Source organism: Xylaria bambusicola (assembly GCF_022495145.1).
Source record: "Xylaria bambusicola strain CBS 139988 unplaced genomic scaffold F5B22scaffold_77, whole genome shotgun sequence".
Classification (NCBI taxonomy): Eukaryota; Fungi; Ascomycota; class Sordariomycetes; order Xylariales; family Xylariaceae; genus Xylaria; species Xylaria bambusicola.
In genome coordinates, this window is record NW_025953630.1 from 20,819 (window position 1) to 36,940 (window position 16,122).

Genomic DNA, 16,122 nt, shown 5'->3' on the forward strand with positions numbered 1-16,122 from the left:
GTATACTTGGTATACTTGGTATACTTGGTATACTTGGTATACTTGGTATACTTGGTATACTTGGTATACTTGGTATACTTGGTATACTTGGTATACTTGGTATACGCGCAGATACGGCGAGAGAGTTTGAAATCATGGAATGGTGTATAGTATGTCGTCAGCATCATTTACAATAGCATTTGGCATATGCAGGGTACTATGTTATCATGGACCGGGGGAAGCCTGATGTATGGGGCAAAAGCTCCGGTGGCCATCAGTGGAAGGTTTTCACTACTTCCATAATCAAGTTTATCGAGGACAACGGCGCATTCCGATTAGCAAGTATTGGAACAATCTAAGGGCCCATCATATATTCAGGACGAGCTTGGGAAAGCTTAGGCCACTAGGAGTGAAATGTTGGGCCGAGTGGCCTCGGATGGGGAACCAAAGACGATATTCTCACGCGGCTTGGGAAAATTCCTCTTCATTGTTGCTATATCGTCTTCCGCTAGGAAACAGGACCCTCTTATGAGGGGTCCAGGGAGGAGAGAACAAAGAGATACATTGTATATTGACAGAGAAGTCTGAATACCTTCACACCTTTGACCCCTTTTAGAACTTGTGCCACAATGAGAATTTTACTGTATACCTTGTATAGCCTTTCTGACACCTCTGTTTATAGTTCAACTACACCCAATGTGGGGACGCACGTATGCTGGTTTTCCTAGGTTGACTCTCACGGTAATTATCAATCATCGAGAGCAACAAGTATGCCTAGTTTTCATCACGAGAAGTCCTATCCTAGACCTTGAGAATAGAAGTAGAAATTAACTAAATGATCCATACGCAGCTAAGAGAAACCACCGTACTTGTCTCTGTCTATGCGTAGAAAATAGATGGGTGTAGTACCATAGATTCATTGGAGCAGTATAGAGAGGAGCGCAAACTAATGAGTTGAGGTATAACAACAACCTGTTTTGGGGACATTGGGATGGATATGTTGGGAATCGGAGCAGATACTACTTGAAATCGTGTGCCACACCGCTGAGGTTATTGCATATACCCCCCAAGTAATAGGGTTTTCGAGGCCACCCAGAATACCATACTTCAAAACTAGCTACCTTTGTGCTCTATCATGAAAGCTTATATGAAAGGATATATTGTCCCAGGCCGCAATATAATGCCTTGTAGAGTTATTTTTCCGTTCTCTACTTTCTTTTTTCTTCCTCTGTTGTTCATCACCACATTGCCATTGTTTAAAACACCTATATCAAGCTATCAAGCATCACAACCTGGTAAGAAAATTTCCGTGCCTTGCAACTCGTATATAATGCCCTCCTCTGCTCATTTACCTGTATTTCACTATTATATTGAGATCTATGCTGACATCATGTCGGGATTCCAGCAACTCGAAAGATCGACCAAGAAACCTCGAAGATCTCACCCAAGACGTAGAAAGATGGCTAATTTCCGTAATCTTCGGCGATTTCTGGACACGCAAATTCAACACAAGATTAATCAAGTCCATTTACGACAACATATTCTCCATTTTCATATTACCCAATTCATGAGCGGAGACTATTACTCAAGAAAGCATTTCAACCTCATTCGAAAGTACTATGAACAAGCCTTGAATCTGTCAACGGTGGAAACTAGGGCGTACTCGAAGGTCATAGACATAGATGAATTGACAGGATTCTCGACATGTACCGTCTCAGGACTTGAAGACTCAGATGACGACCTCGAGGACATTGAAGAAGAAGAGCAAGAAGATCAGAACTTGTATACCTATGCTTCAACCCCTGGCGACGGCGAATCCTCGCAACCACGACCAACTACCCCTACAGGGGAGCTATCACAACAAGTTTGGTCGGCAAGCTCAGACGAATCACTGTGCCTGGACTTCGATCCAGAGAGCATTGACGTGAAGATTATGGAATGCATGGGGTTCGAAGACAAACAGCAACTCGAAGACTATCTCAATCCACCCACCTTAAGTTCACTGAATCAAAACGCACTACAAGACGCAGGAGAGGCGGATATTTACGACTCTAGTGGGTTTTACATCGAAGAAAACGACTATACTTCGTCCTTTCCCCTATACGACGACGACGGCGACACGGTGATGAAGGATGACAACCAAGATAGCGAGGAGTTCAACTCTCTATCAATACCAACTGCCCAGGCAGCGCCCAATACCACAATCCCAGCTTCTATTGACTCAATCTCATCGTGGGTTCCACCAACAATGCTGGAATACAACTTCTCAGGAGCCTCGACCTCGTCTCAGAACAACATGGTGCCAACCCTAGACAGTGGTATCCACCCATCCGCCCTTCAATGGGGGGAACCAGCGCCTGCCTCACGTCCTAGCCCCTTCGCACCAAGGCCTATTTCAGCACCATTGCAAGCACTCTTTCTCCGAGTCGGCGTCAACCCCGCAACACGCCGCACCGAAAAAAAGGTCACCCTCTCAGATAATCAACTAGCCGAGGCCCGCCAACGCTGGGAAGAGCAAGTAGTCCAACAATTCACTACACTTGAGGAGGATACAGAGGACGAGAAGAATTACCTCGATACCTGGGACTTTGAAAACAGGCAGTTCCAGTGGCAGACAGAAGGCCTATTTCTCTGCAGACTGATGGAGATCAAGGAGCAAGTGACATTCAGGGAGGCGAAAAGCGCATTCCAAGTCGCGATATTGAAGAAACCCTCAAAGCCCCATTGGACGCATCCCAAGGGGACGCGGCTCCCGCCCAGCTCGCTACGCAACGAGATCAAGTGGGAATCCACTCCGGAAAACGGCAATGACACGAAGTCCGACAAACGAGAAGATCAGTGAGTGGCAGGAAGTATATAAAGATGGGAGTTCAAGGGCTACTAGCTGGGCTATAGCCCGCGGCGGGGCATCGTGCGGCGGAAAAGGGGGAGAGACTGGACCTGGCGACCTAAAAAGGGGTGAAAACCCACGTGGTTTCATACCATACTCTTTATCGGGAAAGCATGTATTCAAAGGTGGAGGCGCGCGAGTTGAGAAGGCAGTTTGCAATTTACTTTGGATATTAGACGTAAGGCACTTGGAACTTGGAGCGCGGTTCATCATTTGAGAACCGCGGGTGTGTGGTGGGACTCCGCTATCCAATTGCTTTATGCTTGCATATCACGGGATGGAAATATGGTCATGCCAGCGGTGTCAGTCGTGGATTTCAAGTTGTCACATCAGGAGGGAAACACCATCTGCATGTATCTGAGATCATGTGATGGGATGTGGTTGGTTTGTTATTAAGATTACTTAAATGGTGGTTTTGGTTAGAAATATACGCCTACTAATATCCCTTTCTTTCAACGTTTTCGCTCGCTCCCCCTTTCTTTTGTCATGTGAATGCTCTCCTTCTCCAAAGACCCTAAGTAGTAGTTCCTTGTCTGACACAAGACACACCCCATCTATAGCTGGGTAACGGCCCAGCTCTTGTCGGGAGTCACGGCCTTGCCGCCAGCGAGCTCGGCATCGGTGTACGCGGGCCAAGCAATCTGGCCGTTGGCGTTGTTGTGGACGGCAAGCGTGGTGAAGCCGGGGCCGAACTGGCCGCTCCAGCCGGCAGTGACGCTGAAGGAGCCGCATGTCTTCATGGCGGTCAGGTCGCTGTGGCTGGCGGGCTTGCCAGTGATGACGAAGCTGCATGGCGTGGCGGCCGCCGAGCCGGTCTTGATCCCAAAGGACCAAGTGCAGCTTGTGTCCGCGGTGTTGCAGACACGCTTCATGCTGGTGATGGTCCAGTTGGGGATTGCAGCCGGGGCAGCGAAGACGCTGCTAGCCGAGAGAAGAGCGAGGGCGGCGGTGGTGAACTGCATTTTGATAGACAGGTGGTGATGTATGATTGGAAGGATTAGATGGTTGAGTAGAGTATCACTTTGGAGGACTTGTCGTGATAATGGAAATAATGCAAGTAGGCAAGCTTTGTGATTAATGCTGAAGATCTGAGTGATGTTGAGATAAATTCCTGAACAATGGCTCGAGATCCCACGGTTTATATACACTTTTATTCATCACCGCCTCTTACCAACGATCACCCTGGTGAGTGATCGTAAATCATAGCCGAGAATTTCACCCAGCTCGCCTAGTGTACTTAGGCGAGCCCCATGTGGTACTATTCAGAGGTCTTAGTCGTAGTCTCTGCTTACCTCGTGATGTCTAATTAGTACGATGGCGATACAGACATACGAGCTCTTTGACTCCATGTCTCGTGCTGACATGCGTTGGTGGAGACATGGGCTAGCCTAAGTCGGTACATAAGTCAACTGGTGTAAGTCTTCAGCTCGTATTCCCAGGGTGTCAATGACAACAGCGGTGCCAAGACCATTCAACACGATGGAGAAACCTTTTTGTCTAATTAGATGTATCAATTGCCACAGCTGGGACAGGGAGATTCGATCGTACCCGGGGTCATCATAGCATGACTACTCTTATTCTGACGGGAACGTTGCACTGTTACAACCCTCAACAACAGTGCGATTGGTGCGATTTCGATCGGTTAACTAACCATACTACGTTGAGGAGATCGATGGATTCAATGGTCACATTAGCCGCAGTGGTCTTTCAGCTAAACACAGCAACTGGGCCCATCTGGCCTGGCTCCAATTAGATCGCTTCATATTGCCGCGGCTTATTCCCCGCGCTCTAGAACGGACGATGAGCCATTCCGTCCGGGGATCGTCTGAGCATGATGTAATGTATATTGTTGCCAGAATGATCCCATGATGCCTCGACCACTCTCGATGGCTCTAAAGAGTTTCATCACAGCTGTGCCTGTTGTCATAATGATTCCTATCGCACTGTCCGTCGGCCGGGAGTCTTTGGTAGGGTGGATTGCACGAAGTGTCTTGAGCGCTGACAGTCGACTTGATTGGGCCTTTCATGCATCGTGACTAATTTTATTGTTAATCCTAGGAGGCATGGAGGATATCTAGGTAACACGAGAATAAACGGATTCCATCTTGGCAAGTTAGGTAATCCAAATCAATGTCTCTCTGAGCTAGCCTTTCATCATACGCTTGCGATCCCAGAGCCAGAAAGCAAGCAGAGTCATGAAGGAGACCACTTCCCACTCTGGTCCAAACGAAGTAAGGAATTTAGCAGCCATGCAGCGTGGGAATACATGGTGCGATCTACCAGCTAAGGCGACGACCTCCATGCGGTCGCTCGCCCTCGGCAAATTGGGAGATGAAGAAGAAGCGTGTGCACGCTCCGTCAGCCGGACCAGCTTATATCCATTGTGAGACAATCCAAGGTCCTTGATCATCTTGTTCTTGCTGCGCCGCCATCCAAAGGTCTCTTCGCGGCCTTCGAGGACCATTGTAAAGACGTACTTGTTCCTTCTTCCATCGCGCTTGCGGAGAACCTCTACTCGTCCGTGTATGGTCGCCCCGGTACATTGACATGGTATCTCGACCCATGCCTTGCGCAGGGCCAGAGCCTCGTATTTCGCCCAAACCGGCGAGGAATCGTCTGGTCCCTGGTGAAGAAGCATGCGTGGTAAAATTGGGTTATATTTTCGATGTTTGACGAGATACGCCCGTTTGTGCTTATCTGGCCCTATGAATGCCTTGCCCGGAAGACTCTTGCAAACCGTGATATTGCCAGTACTGCTGACACCGGAGATGGTTTCATTTGTCCCTGTGTTGGACAATGGCCAGTCAAGCTGAATTGATTTCTTATGGCTGGATGCCGATGTTCCGTCGAGCCAGGTCCAGGTATGATCAATGACTGAGGTGGACATGGTGATTTGCTATGTATTATGCTGTATATGTCTAGTTTCAAATAGTAGCACGAAGGAAGATGAAGGATGAGCCGTTGAGACAGTATTATGCCTCTAAAAGTAGCTTCAGAGGTAGTTAGGCAGGGAAAGCTGTCTCATGTATTGATCATACGTGTCCCTCAACAACTGTTTTCATTTTTAATCGGTAAGTCTGTCCATCAAGACGGGGTCATCACAGCCAAAGCTTCATTGCCTGCAAGTACGAATGGCATGGAAATAGGTATGCAGTAGCTTCCAACGCTTAGGAGGGCCCCGTAGGTAATGACGATGCAAATCAGCTAACTGTCTCAATTTTGTGCATTGAAAGGAGGAGCGGATCACGAGATTTACTCTCAACTATGACTCAACCAGAAAACTTTTACAATTTCCCAGAAGTTATAACGGGAAACACCGAACCCACAACGGCTACTACCTTCAATACTTAGATGTGTCATACAGATTGTTGAAAAGGCGGACCTACCAATCGATCAGTCGAGGTGTTAAAGCCGCATTTTCCCAAGCTCTCTACTCTTTCACAGGCAAAACAGAGACGCATCTGCATGTGAATAACCATGCATACAAGAGACTATCACCATCACAGGCAATTCCAATGAATCAAAAATGACAAAGGCTGCAATTATCTCTGTCTCGCCGCCGTTTCTCATTATTCGCCAACATGAATGAAATTCTTGTCTGGGACCTCTAAGACCGCTACAGCCATGGATTGTTCGACACACAGCAAACGCAGAGCTCGTATTTACAAACGGAGAAGAGTGTGCATATAATGCATCCTGAATCCAATTTACCCAGCCGTTAACTCTCTGTCATCGCGGAAGAATATTGTGCCTATTCAATTCCTATTAAGATAATTGTGACTCCAAGATCTCTATCTCACATGGAATCCCCTCCAGCCTCGCCTCGAAGGCACCATGCACCCTATCCCGACGAAGAATTTCCTGAAGGGCCCCTGATATCAAAGCATAGTTCCATCATCATCAACTGGCCGGATGGGAGAAAGGCGATAATCATGGGACCGCCTCGTCCACATTCAATGCCTAGTTCAGAATCACCTCCGTCATCATTTCCTCCGCAGTCACTGCTACCACCAGCATCGCAGAGACAAGCAACCACCCCACCGTCTAGTTCGCAGCGAAGCCTCACATCCCATGCCCGAGACGATGGCCCCAATTGGCAGGGATCCAGCGGTAAATCACGAGCATCATCATCGACGCGCGACGGCTGCGTCAGAGAGCGAACCCCACGCCCCTATACCAACGGACATCAAAGATCATCATCTCAGCACTCCCACACGCCCTCGCCACGACCAAGTTCGCATAGAAGGACAACCACGCCTCAACCCCGGACACCTAGCAACAGCATCTCAGGCTCGGACACCGTCCAACCTCACAGCGTTCCAGTCCATATTCTCAGCATGAGAGACACAGAAAACAATCCAAGCGTCAACAGTCTAGACAGAGCATCAATAGTGGAAGTCATCGGCCGCATAAGTCCCGCATCTCCACGATCGAGACGTCACCATCGCGATCAAAGCGGAAGTCCTAACGAGGGAAGACGACACAGGGATAAACACCACAGCGCTGACCGACGCGGCCCAGCCGTCATCCACGTCGAGGCGAACATAAGAGAAGGGCCAAGGAGATCATCCCGGCGCGATCGAGGTGGCGACAGAAACAACTGCGGCAACGGTAGATTCGGAAACAGTCGAAGAGACGGAGAGCATGATCGCGGCGGCCAGAAAAGCGGAGTCTTTCAAAAATTTCTACAGAAATGCTTGCCGTTCTCGCCCGGGTCATCTCGAAAAAGCGGAGATGGGGATGGATATGAGTCGCGATCTAGTTCCCACAACCGCCGCTCGGGACGACGGTGAGATCCGTTGAATACTGGATGACTAGGGTACTAGATATGGCGAGCTTAACTCGCTCGAAGGAGAGATACACGGACACTATTATCAAAAACACATACATATTAGAGGTAGACACTGACATCTTATTCACTTCATGTTGTGCGACGTCAACGACCAACAATAAATGACACATCTCGCCAAGGCTCGCAAACGGGTATCTTCATTACTCATTCTAAGTCTCCATAACACCTCAACTCCCCGAATTTGTACATAGTAGCCGCAGGTTCAGCTCCTTAAGGGGGCTAGATGAACCCCGGTGTAGAGGGAATACGATGAGAATTTTCATGCGTTTGTTACAATTTCTGAAACACGTTTCTGAATATCTCTCGGCTTTTGAAGAGATTCACTACACGAAGTCTCTCGTTGACAAGATGAGCCGAATCCGACGCCTGACCACAAGGTAGATGCGCGGCTGGGGCGTTGAACTCCTTTTCGAGGAATCTAATGGCAGGAATTGAACCGCCTTCCCTTATGTAAAGAGGCCGACCGAGCTTTGGAGAATTTTTAGTCGGTTGTGTTCTAGATTCGGACGATCCATCTGTATCAGCAGTTGAAGCAGAAGTCTGTAAACTAGATCTCCTGGCAAATAGAGGGTCCCATGCTTTTAATACCGCATCCTCTAGAGTACGGAATATGTAACTACTAGGGTCACCTAGCCACGGCTCAGCTTGTTCATCGATCTCGATACTGAGTTTGTTATCTGACTCGAGATTTTCAAACTCTTGCTCCAAGACAGCGGTGAGAGAGCTGGTAACTTCCTCAACTTTTTGACCGGGAACCAATCGCACGCTAATCTTCGCGCTTGCATGGCTACTAATCAAGCTTCCATCTGGACCAGAGACCTTAACCTTATGGTGTGTTAGATTTGGCTCTCGCCACCGAGCCATTAAATTAGCTTTGAGGGTTTCGGCGGAGATGCGATTCCCACCGCTGCTTTGAGCCATTAGTACCGATAATATGTCATCATACCTAGCCTCCTCCTCCGGGGTTAAAGGCAGAATCCCATCATAGAATCCGGGTAACATGACGCGGTTGCGAGGACCCTTCAGCTTGGCAAGCAGCATCATAAGGTCAGAAAGGGGTTCATTGACCATGTAAGAACCGTCAACGCCAGAATGCAAATCAGGATTCCTGGATTCAACGCAGACGGTGGCGTGCATAACGCCTCGCAACCCATACGTCAGACACGGCGTCTCGTCATCTAACCAATAACTGTTGGCTAGTAGGATATAGTCGATATGCCCTATACGTTCTCTATACTTGTGTACGGTTTCCTTGAAGCCACGGGATCCAGATTCCTCTTGTCCTTCTATCAGGAATACGATATCGGAATCTAATGACTTTGCTTGCATCAGGTCCGTCACAGCATACAGTGCAGCCATTATTGGTCCTTTGTTGTCGCTTACGCCACGACCATAAAGATAACCGTTGAGTCCAGTAAGCTGGAAGGGATCGTTTTCCCACTTTCCCTTCTTAGTATCTGCCGGAACAACATCGTAATGTCCGTAAAAGAGAATTCTTTTCCTGTTCCCCGCTGGCGATGCTTTGCCACCAAATTTGGCAAATACAATGGGATGGTGAAGCTTATCATCTGCGCTAAGCATTTCAACATCGCCACCCAACTTTTTAAAGAGACTAAGAAGGAACGAGGCCCCTCTACGGCAGTCCTCAGCATACTCAGCTCGAGATGAGACAGTTTTGTAAGAAACGAACTCTCGCAGAGAGGTAACCATCATATCTTCATGGGGTTCTGGAATGGGTTGTTCCGGGGAGGAATGGCTTGGGAGTAACCAGACGGCCACATTGTTGTCATTGGCTCCAGATATGAAGAATTCTTTATCCTCATATGTTGTGACAGCCGACGACAGAATTTTTCCATCATGGGCTTTCCACTGTGTCAAACATTGATACTTTTGGCTGACTTCCTGCGACGCTTCTAGCTCATACTTCCCGTAGTGGGCTGTGCTATGTTTCTACAATCGTAACACTGTTAATACAGTGAACGGCAGCAGAAAGGGGTAGAGTGAGATCAGGTCTGACTTACGCTGACAGTCCCCGAACGAGCGGCGCTCCATAGGTAGCCCCAGCCCATCTGGATGGACATGACATCTCCCTTGTGAGCCTTTATGACTCTTAGCTTCTGCCTAGTGTCGAGGTCCCAAAGCTCAATGATCCCGTCTAGTTTACCACTATATAGGAACGAGCCATCGACGGAAATTGACATGACAGAATTAGCATCATCCTCGCCGAGGACCATGATCTCCTGCAGGCCTGTTTCGTAACCATCTGGGCCAATTTCTTTACCGCCAAGCTTCCAAGCTTTGATGGTGCCATCACCACCCCCAGAAATAAGAATGTCTTCATCTGGTTTCGTAAACTCGGTGGCGCCATGTGTTATGAGCATACAATAAACATAGCCAAAATGGGCAAACATCTTATTGGATCGCTTGTCTGTCTCGAGTACCGTGTGTGGCCGGGGAATCAATTCGTACCGCTCGTCGGTGGGTCGGGGAGTACTGGTACCGCCGATTGCTCTTGAATCAAAGAACCTGTGGTTCCGACGATCGGGGTGCCTTGCCGAATCATTCGATACACGGCGGCTAGGGTCTTCGAGACTAGTCCATTGGATAGACGTATTCTGGGCTCCGTAGTAGACGGTCTCGTACTGGGAGGAGTATGCGACAGAGAAGATATCGCCGAAAGAGTCATTGGTGCTATAGATCTCATACAGGCGATCCATACTCCTGGGGCACCAGACGTTGACAATTGGGTCGCTCGCGCTGGAGAAAAGCAGAGACCGATCATCGGAGAGGAACAGGCTCATGACACTGCGTTTGTGTGCCTGAATGCGGTGGATGGGTTGGAAGTCACCCAGAGACCAGACGAGGATCTCGCCATTTTGCGTACCGGCATATATCCTGTCGTCACCGACAACGAGGGTGAGAACCGAGCTGTCATGTTTCAGGGTATGGATGAGTTGCGGAGTGGTATGCGGAGGGACTTCGACGATGGGGGACGGAGCGGACGCGGCGGGCATGTTGCCTACAACGATTTGGTACTCGTTAGTCGTTTCCTTTGCGGTGTATCTTCATTTCTGGAGACGTGCAGCCGGGACGCCAGGATCAATGCCAACGTCCGTGGCGCGAGCGTTGTTCAAGTTGTTCAAGGGAAGTGGATGTGTGACGTTTCTCCCTCTCCCTCTCTGTCTCTTGTCTCTTCAAACACGGACGGGTGTAGCGCTAGCCAGTGCTAGACCAGCGAGCTGGGATGTGGTGTGAGGTGTGAGTGGGGGTTTCACAGCCAGGGTCTGGCTCGGTACCTGATAGCGTGCCCGATCGCCACCATGCAGCTTGCACTTTGCACGCGAGAGATGTGAGAGTGGTATCGCCGGCGAGGCGCACGGGGGCGCACGGTGGTCTCAAGCTGGCAGCTGTGGTTATTTCCGCGCCAGCGGCTCTAACATACTTTCGCTCTGTTTCTAAATTTGTGATGTGTAGAGCGAGAGAATTGGTCGGATCCACCCACCTCGTCGGCCTTAATTGACTTTTTTTGCTCATCACATCTTGTATGCCGTGGTCTCGACGTGACTTGACGGAGATGAATAAATAGTATGAAGATAATCAGCTTACCTTGGAACATACCCAATGTTCTGTCCAGCGATGAAAGTTCCTGTTCTTCCATCTTGGCGATCTCTTCCTCTTCGGCCTTCATCTTTACACACCCCGTGCAGCCACTTGGAGCCGCGATCAACCCTACGGCCATACTGAGGCTCGAGCTTCGAAGGCCTAGTTAAAGCGTTGTTTCGAGTAGTTGACCAATTGGACGATATAGTGCCATAACGAAGTGTCTAGGCAGGATGAGTGATAGAGAATAGGAGCGTCCTTTATATATCGCACTCTGCCTCATCAAAAGCTCCGAGAGCCGACACGTACCCAAAGCTACATGCAGGTTTGATTGGCCCATGTCTCAGATATGGGAAAAGCTCACGAGAGCAAGGGACTATCGGTGTGATGAAGCCTCCCAGATCAGCAAATGCATGGTCTTGGCCGCTCCAGGACTATGGGCCTCGCAAGTCATGATACCGTAAGCTGAGAGTCGAAACTTGACACCTACCGTGATCGAGACTTGGTACAGGGATAAATACCTACCTATGTAATACCGGTACATCACCGCGGTTGACTGCCTCGACTGCCTTGGCCCGAGAGCTGAACGGACGCCAGCCGGAAGCAGTGCTTCCACATCTGAGTATCTCTCAGATTAGACAGATGTCAAGGGCGGGCGAGCACTGTGGGAAGGCGTTCAATGGTTCCTACCCACTACCCAGATACAGATTCTTGTTTTGCAATGCAACCCAGCTGATTCCCAGCTCACGGAAGATGCGACTCACCGCAACAAATGAGCTGAACTGTGCCCAAAAAGGCTATATGTATCCAATCGGAATTGGTCCACGGGTGTAGCTGTAGAAGGCCGACTTCGGCCGTGAGCAGAAAGGAGTCATGATAGTAGTAATATTCACCAGTATATCAGAATAGAGAGACAAAGAAATGCTCCCTTGCTCAAAAAATTAGCCGCAATGAGAGAATTAATGACGGAATTAGCGAAAGACATGTCGTCAATCGGCTTCAAGGGACCTGATCTGACATGGCATTCAATACAACCCATAGAATGGGAGGTCCTTGTCCCTCCAACTCTAGCTCTAGGGGGGAGAAACCGATAGTAGCTTATAGCGCATAAGGAAGATTGGGATTGGCCCCGTTATCTTAATATGATCAAGGCGAGGCTTGTGGACCCACCTTCCAGTTTTGCGGCAAGCTAAGGCGGCAGGCGGGCTACACGGAAAGTGTGGGGCAGACAATGTCACCTTGGCGATTTAATTTTCTTTCGTCGCCTTATCCCTTATCGCAACAACCTCATCGACATCACCGAATCGACGAACACTCCACCACCGCCACCACCGCCCGCCTTACGACATTGCACGACATTCTCTGCTCCCGCCGTTTAACGATCTCTACGGCTCTCCTTGATATCTCGTCTTCCAGTTCATACACATAACCCAAAATGGATCACACGCGCGACCCTTGCCCTTGGGTTATCCTCAACGATTTCGGCGGTGCATTTGCCATGGGAGTACGTTTTTGCCACGAGGGATCCCACGCTGTTCTGCCGTCAACTTCCTAGCGCAATTTCTAATAAGAACTTTCCCATAGGCTATCGGTGGCACCGTATGGCACGGCATTAAAGGTACGAATGCGAACTGCGCTGCCAGCTACGACGTGGCAACTCGACTATATGCTCACGACTTTTTCATTCAGGGTTCCGAAACAGTCCTGTAGGCGAGAGGCGGATAGGCGCCATCACAGCAGTCAAGCTTCGAGCGCCGGTGTTAGGTGGAAACTTTGGCGGTATGTTTCACGGCCAATTGCAGTACTCCGCGGTATGTGGGGTCCGACGTGGCTAACGATGGGCAAACAGTCTGGGGTGGTCTCTTCTCTACTTTCGATTGCGGAGTAAAGGGATTAAGGAAAAAGGAAGACCCCTGGAACGCTATCATGTAAGTGCAGTCAACATGCTTTCAACCCTCTTTTCAATATGTAATACTTGCTAACCGTACGCCAGCGCCGGTTTCTTCACTGGTGGTTCGTTAGCGATTCGAGGAGGATTCAAAGCTGCTAGAAACGGTGCTATTGGTTGCGCCGTATTGCTGGCAGTCATTGAGGGTGTCGGTATCGGTTTCCAGAGGATGTTTGCTGCATCAACCAAGCTCGAGGTTGGTTTCCTTATACCTAGAGTTATCCAGGATTGTCGCGCAATCTCTAACAGTCTACTAGTTGCCGCCGCCACCACCTAGCCCCGAAAAGGCTGCTCTTGCCTAGGCGAGGCACTATACTCCGAAGATACTACCTTTATATCCCGAATGGGTCGATACCTCACTCTGCTCCTTCAAGCCGACAGCTTCAGCCTCGGCTTCTGTATTTACCATGGATTGTTGGCTGTTTTTGCATATTGGGGGAGTTTGACGTGTAAACTACATAGAAGCTGCCGGGAAGGGTCATTGATACCCTCTCATCTCGGCGTTGCTGGTCACCGAACCAATACATCGGCATGTGATTATATACTAATGATGATTGATTATAGTATAAGCTGCCCACCGGCTTGTTCTTCTCTATGTCTTGTGCTACGCTTGAGAGCTAATCAAAAATATAGATGATCCGGAGCGCCTTCATGCAGTGTTCAACATGTGCTTTCGCTTTCATGGTCATGCCAAATCTTCATTTCTGGTAATCCGTCGTCGCCAATCCAAGCCCGGAACATACCAGCACAATTATGATCTTGTAGTATCTCCGACCTTGAATACAGCACGGCGCCTGATTTGTCCATGCCAATGGTACATTCAATACCAATCATTCCGCCTTCGCCTTCACCTGTCTTTCCCCATCTGGAGCCTGCACTTTTCTCGAGCTCACCACCCCTCCCCGCGATGCGGTTCACAGCATCCGAGGCCGACAATCCGGCCCATCGCGCAATTGACGCCACTGATCTAGCAGCAGCTACTCGAACAAACGAGTCACCGTTTCCAGTACCCGAGACAGCAGTTGACCGTATGACAACTACGTCTTTGCTACTCGTGTGAGCAGCGTGAGAGTGTCTCTGTGCGACAGGCCTGTACGTGAAGGGTGTCGGCAGACAATCCGCAATAAATCCACGCAGAGCCGAAGAGAGTTCCACGACAGGACCCGGCACCGTCAAATACTCCCTCAAACCTCCCCACGCGTCCGCGTGTAACCGCGCTGCGCTGGGATCCCCTTTCTCAGACCATTCCTCGGCCCAAAACCCGGCGCCCACGACCGGCGTGTCACCTATGCGGCCCGTGAGCTTATTCGTCACACCGCCCGTGCTCGTCGCGACGCAAATCACGCCGTTTTCATCGAGCGCGACAGCACCACAGGTTCCCTGAGGAACGTACTCGTCGACACTCCATGTCGCCGATCCCTTGCCCTGCTTCTCCTTCTCCAGGCCGCGTATGTGCTCGTCCCACCGCTTCTGCGTGAAGAAATAGCCGGGGTCTACTATATCCAATCCGTACTTCTTCGCCAAGATCTCTGCTGTCTCCCCGTGGATCAAGGTATGTCCTTGCGCTGACGGCACGTCTAAATCAGCCTCGGTTTCCCGCGCGGCCCAGCCCAGGTCGGTGTTTCCGACGAGATCCCGCTCGCCGTGCTCGAGCATGGCTTTCGCGAGCAGGATCGGGTTCTTGACGGTCCGCAGTCCGGTCACGCCGACGCCGCGCTTCGCGAAACCCCGCGATACCATCACCGACGCCTCGAGCTCGTTGATGCCGTCGCGCGTGAAGACGGCGCCGTGCCCGGAGTTGAAGAGTGGGCTGTTCTCGAGCTTGACGACGGCGTATGTGGCTGTCTCTAGAGCTGAGGGGTATACGGAGCCATAAACATGTTTGTCAGTGGCGCCTCTTGGGGTCGTCATATAAGTATTGGTTGATGTGACCTAGGGTACAGTTAGTTGAGAGTTTTGTCTCAGGTCGTACCCCGCCTATTAATGATCTATGCGCAATAGTATCCATGATAGTTAATTATGTAATAAAATAAACGTATCAAAACGTACGATATCAATAAGTGTCCGTCGGTACTGCTGATATTGATCCGCGCTCATGCTCTCGCGCTTGATGTTGCCCGCGCCGCCGTGGATGATAATGCGGGGCTCCACCTTCACCTTCACCTTTGCCGCCATGACTGGAGCCATTAGATTATCTGATGTCGGTGTGTACGATAATAAGCAGCAGGATTCAGCCTCTATCAATCTTATTCGAAACGTTTGACCGAACAAGGCAGACAGAGGGGAGTATTCGCTCCAATTCGGCGGGTTGAGTTGTTCATAAGGACCCGAGGGCCGGGGCGATAAGGATCCACGGCGGGAGCTGATAAGCGACAACCTACATACCTAACTTGGACATGTACTCGCCTAGGTAATAGGTAGGTATCCTGTGTCATTCGTGCTCGATCCCAAATGATTCCTTTCTACCTTGGCATCTGTCTTCAAGGCGACGCATTGTAGCTGCCTTGATGAGCGTATCATGTAGGTAACACCGATGTTTCAATTCCCAACGAATTGCAGTTCTGCTTTCATTGGACGGCTACTTGAGATGCATAGCTATGTATAAGAGCCTCAGCATTGTCTTGAGAAAGGACAGCCTACGGTTCTTGGTAGATCTAAGCCGCTATGCTGCGGTCGTTTGGCCTAGCTGAGCCTCACGTTGATTCCAATCTGGTCAAGGAAGCTGCAATAGCTACAGCGCTTAGCGGTAACGAGGGCGCAGATAGAATGCCGTCAGACCAGTTGAGGCGCTATATAATCTCACCCACCTATTATACCTAGCTGTTGTAATACCCTCCTCCGTATTCCTTCTCG

General features: G+C 49.8%; 7 protein-coding genes across 7 annotated transcripts; 3 read left to right on the plus strand and 4 right to left on the minus strand.

Moving 5' to 3' along the window:
• The first annotated feature begins 2,051 nt into the window (after positions 1-2,051).
• F5B22DRAFT_628518 (uncharacterized protein) lies at positions 2,052-3,059 on the plus strand. Its single transcript, XM_047976429.1, has one exon. It carries the CDS (start codon positions 2,105-2,107, stop codon positions 2,819-2,821), a length of 717 nt encoding a protein of 238 aa, XP_047825426.1. The 5' UTR covers positions 2,052-2,104; the 3' UTR covers positions 2,822-3,059.
• Positions 3,060-3,183: 124 nt separating this feature from the next.
• Positions 3,184-4,509, minus strand: F5B22DRAFT_628519 (uncharacterized protein). The gene has a single exon (XM_047976430.1). It carries the CDS (start codon positions 3,829-3,831, stop codon positions 3,424-3,426), a length of 408 nt encoding a protein of 135 aa, XP_047825427.1. The 5' UTR covers positions 3,832-4,509; the 3' UTR covers positions 3,184-3,423.
• Positions 4,510-4,709: 200 nt separating this feature from the next.
• Positions 4,710-6,111, minus strand: F5B22DRAFT_628520 (uncharacterized protein). The gene has a single exon (XM_047976431.1). The coding sequence runs from the start codon at positions 5,754-5,756 to the stop codon at positions 5,013-5,015; it is 744 nt and encodes a 247-aa protein (XP_047825428.1). The 5' UTR covers positions 5,757-6,111; the 3' UTR covers positions 4,710-5,012.
• A 558-nt stretch (positions 6,112-6,669) lies between these two features.
• On the plus strand, positions 6,670-7,662 carry F5B22DRAFT_651928 (uncharacterized protein; the record flags this gene model as incomplete). Its single annotated transcript, XM_047979537.1, has 1 exon — positions 6,670-7,662. One exon carries the CDS (start codon positions 6,670-6,672, stop codon positions 7,660-7,662), a length of 993 nt encoding a protein of 330 aa, XP_047825429.1.
• A 164-nt stretch (positions 7,663-7,826) lies between these two features.
• On the minus strand, positions 7,827-11,444 carry F5B22DRAFT_532707 (uncharacterized protein). The gene is made up of 3 exons (XM_047972754.1): positions 11,224-11,444; positions 9,743-10,740; positions 7,827-9,671 (listed from the first exon to the last, which is right to left on the minus strand). The coding sequence occupies exons 2-3, from the start codon at positions 10,733-10,735 to the stop codon at positions 7,992-7,994; spliced, it is 2,673 nt and encodes an 890-aa protein (XP_047825430.1). The 5' UTR covers positions 10,736-10,740; positions 11,224-11,444; the 3' UTR covers positions 7,827-7,991.
• A 1,121-nt stretch (positions 11,445-12,565) lies between these two features.
• F5B22DRAFT_532503 (mitochondrial import inner membrane translocase subunit tim-17) lies at positions 12,566-13,750 on the plus strand. The gene is made up of 6 exons (XM_047972753.1): positions 12,566-12,825; positions 12,906-12,939; positions 13,011-13,100; positions 13,171-13,249; positions 13,315-13,465; positions 13,527-13,750. The coding sequence occupies exons 1-6, from the start codon at positions 12,757-12,759 to the stop codon at positions 13,569-13,571; spliced, it is 468 nt and encodes a 155-aa protein (XP_047825431.1). The 5' UTR covers positions 12,566-12,756; the 3' UTR covers positions 13,572-13,750.
• Positions 13,751-13,917: 167 nt separating this feature from the next.
• On the minus strand, positions 13,918-15,867 carry F5B22DRAFT_532785 (L-asparaginase precursor). Its single transcript, XM_047972755.1, has 2 exons — positions 15,319-15,867; positions 13,918-15,201 (listed from the first exon to the last, which is right to left on the minus strand). The coding sequence occupies exons 1-2, from the start codon at positions 15,454-15,456 to the stop codon at positions 13,930-13,932; spliced, it is 1,410 nt and encodes a 469-aa protein (XP_047825432.1). The 5' UTR covers positions 15,457-15,867; the 3' UTR covers positions 13,918-13,929.
• Between the last annotated feature and the right edge of the window lie 255 nt (positions 15,868-16,122).

Coding starts and splice junctions, on each gene's coding strand:
- F5B22DRAFT_628518 (XM_047976429.1), top strand. CDS start 2,105: ATGAAGGATGACAACCAAGATAGCGAGGAGTTCAACTCTCTATCAATA.
- F5B22DRAFT_628519 (XM_047976430.1), bottom strand. CDS start 3,831: ATGCAGTTCACCACCGCCGCCCTCGCTCTTCTCTCGGCTAGCAGCGTC.
- F5B22DRAFT_628520 (XM_047976431.1), bottom strand. CDS start 5,756: ATGTCCACCTCAGTCATTGATCATACCTGGACCTGGCTCGACGGAACA.
- F5B22DRAFT_532707 (XM_047972754.1), bottom strand. CDS start 10,735: ATGCCCGCCGCGTCCGCTCCGTCCCCCATCGTCGAAGTCCCTCCGCAT. Junction 9,672..9,742: donor CTCGTTCGGGGACTGTCAGC/GTAAGTCAGACC, acceptor TTACGATTGTAG/AAACATAGCACAGCCCACTA.
- F5B22DRAFT_532503 (XM_047972753.1), top strand. CDS start 12,757: ATGGATCACACGCGCGACCCTTGCCCTTGGGTTATCCTCAACGATTTC. Junction 12,826..12,905: donor GCGGTGCATTTGCCATGGGA/GTACGTTTTTGC, acceptor ACTTTCCCATAG/GCTATCGGTGGCACCGTATG. Junction 12,940..13,010: donor CGTATGGCACGGCATTAAAG/GTACGAATGCGA, acceptor TTTTTCATTCAG/GGTTCCGAAACAGTCCTGTA.
- F5B22DRAFT_532785 (XM_047972755.1), bottom strand. CDS start 15,456: ATGGCTCCAGTCATGGCGGCAAAGGTGAAGGTGAAGGTGGAGCCCCGC. Junction 15,202..15,318: donor GACGGACACTTATTGATATC/GTACGTTTTGAT, acceptor ACTGTACCCTAG/GTCACATCAACCAATACTTA.